The sequence below is a fragment of the Acanthamoeba castellanii genome, assembly GCF_000313135.1.
Source record: "Acanthamoeba castellanii str. Neff unplaced genomic scaffold scf7180000084632, whole genome shotgun sequence".
NCBI classification, from domain to species: domain Eukaryota; phylum Discosea; order Longamoebia; family Acanthamoebidae; genus Acanthamoeba; species Acanthamoeba castellanii.
Genome location: NW_004457730.1, coordinates 36,678 through 38,312, shown reverse-complemented (window position 1 = coordinate 38,312; position 1,635 = coordinate 36,678). Strand labels below are relative to the sequence as shown.

The 1,635-nt window shown below is 53.5% G+C and overlaps 2 protein-coding genes across 2 annotated transcripts in view; one reads left to right on the top strand and one right to left on the bottom strand.

Annotated features, from left to right (window-relative positions):
• Positions 1–68: 68 nt before the first annotated feature.
• Positions 69–688, top strand: ACA1_084930 (carrier superfamily protein; the record flags this gene model as incomplete). Its single annotated transcript, XM_004358192.1, has 3 exons — positions 69–150; positions 261–478; positions 608–688. The coding sequence occupies 3 exons, from the start codon at positions 69–71 to the stop codon at positions 686–688; spliced, it is 381 nt and encodes a 126-aa protein (XP_004358249.1).
• A 909-nt stretch (positions 689–1,597) lies between these two features.
• The window catches only part of ACA1_084920 (phospholipase, putative), a gene marked incomplete at both ends in the record, with an annotated part of 1,751 nt that continues 1,713 nt past the window's right edge, over positions 1,598–1,635 (bottom strand). The window contains one exon of the mRNA XM_004358191.1: positions 1,598–1,605. Coding sequence (XP_004358248.1) covers positions 1,598–1,605 — 8 coding nt within the window. The remainder of the gene's footprint in view (positions 1,606–1,635) is intronic.

Here is a 1,635-nt window from a genome sequence, read left to right as displayed (position 1 = left end):
TCGCAAACGCAAACGCAAAGTGTGACTCACATCATGATGATCTGTACGTGCGTCGATCGACCACAGGCATGGCAGGACTGGCCATCCAGTTCAGTCTGTACGAAAAGGGCAAGAAGCTCCTCCTCTCCCGAACGCACCGATCATCTCGCGGTAACGCGTCTCCACCACCACCTTCGTTCTTCGTTCTTTATTCTCGCTTGACGCGGCGCGAGTGCTGACTTTCATTCTTTCCGCAATTGTTCACTTGTGGGGTGCGACAGAGCAAGGACTCTCGCCGGTGGAGTACCTGGGAATCGCGTCGGGCGCGAAGGGCATTGCGTCGGTCATCACGTACCCGCACGAGGTGCTCCGGACGCGGTTCCGAGAGCAGCGGGGCAAGGAGCGGAGGTACACGGGCCTGGTGCAGGCCGTCAGGCTCATTGCCAAGGAAGAGGGCGTGGCCGGCCTCTACGGCGGACTTGGACCTCATCTTCTTAAGGTACCGTCATCGCATGTCACCTTATCATTGACACACCACACACGACCAACGACACGACCACCGACACGACCACCGACACGACACGCCCCACGCACGCAGCTGAACTCACGTTTTCTCCTTTCTGCACAGGTCATTCCCAATGCGGCAATCATGTTCCTGACCTACGAGTGTGTCGTCGACCTGCTCTCTCCACTGGCGGCCGGCCAATGATTCAAGAGTGCACACCACATTCGCACGTACTGCCACCTGCACGGCCACGGTGAGAGCTACCTTGGCCGCGCTGAGCGGATCCGCAGGCGATGTACATATACATACACCACACCCACTGCTTCCTCCTCTATTTATTGGTCCTCCACCCGGGGCAACAACAAAGATGTCTCAACAACAAACATTTGCCAGCTTACTCAAAAGGAAAAATGCGTTCTGTTTCTGCTTTGGTGAATACGCAGTAGGGAGGTCTCGCAACCGCTTGAAGGCAGTACTCTCCAGCGCAAGCAGCCCAACAAAGGAAAATCCTCACAGGGGAATTCTGCTGTAGTCTCTGCCTCGGCCAGTACACAGCATGGAGGTTGCCTCCACACAACCACAGGGCAGGCCTCTTATTGAGTTGGTTCAAACAGAAATAGTGTACCTCTCAGGCAAGCAAGAGCATTGGTGCGTAGAGGTGAACAACAACACAACACTTTTCTAAAACCTGCTCATCATGGTTTGTGTTTGGCAGGTGGCACCAAGTGATGTTGAGATACTCAGCAGATGCTGACATTGCCTATGTCCAACTTGTAGAGATCTATCCTGGTCTCATTTATCAACAAGATCTAGAAGAGTTTAATGGCTGTGACATCTTTGTGGACTTGGACCATGAAGATAGACTCGTGGGCTTGGAGTTCTTGGATGCTTATGAACAGTTTGGCTGTCACTTCTTCCCTCAATGCCCTGGTTGATTCCCAGCACCGGATCGTAGCCCTCCGCTTCCTCAACGCCGCCACCAAGGTTCACAACAAGATCCCATTATGTCCCCAGCAGCAATGAAAAAAGTTGTTAGCACAAATACAGTGGGTTTGGTGTCAATCAATGTAGAGGCGTGTGCTCTCGGTTGCACATTGGAGTGTGAGGCTGGGGTCAAACGCCTGCGGCTTCCTGTTCCACGGCGTGATCAA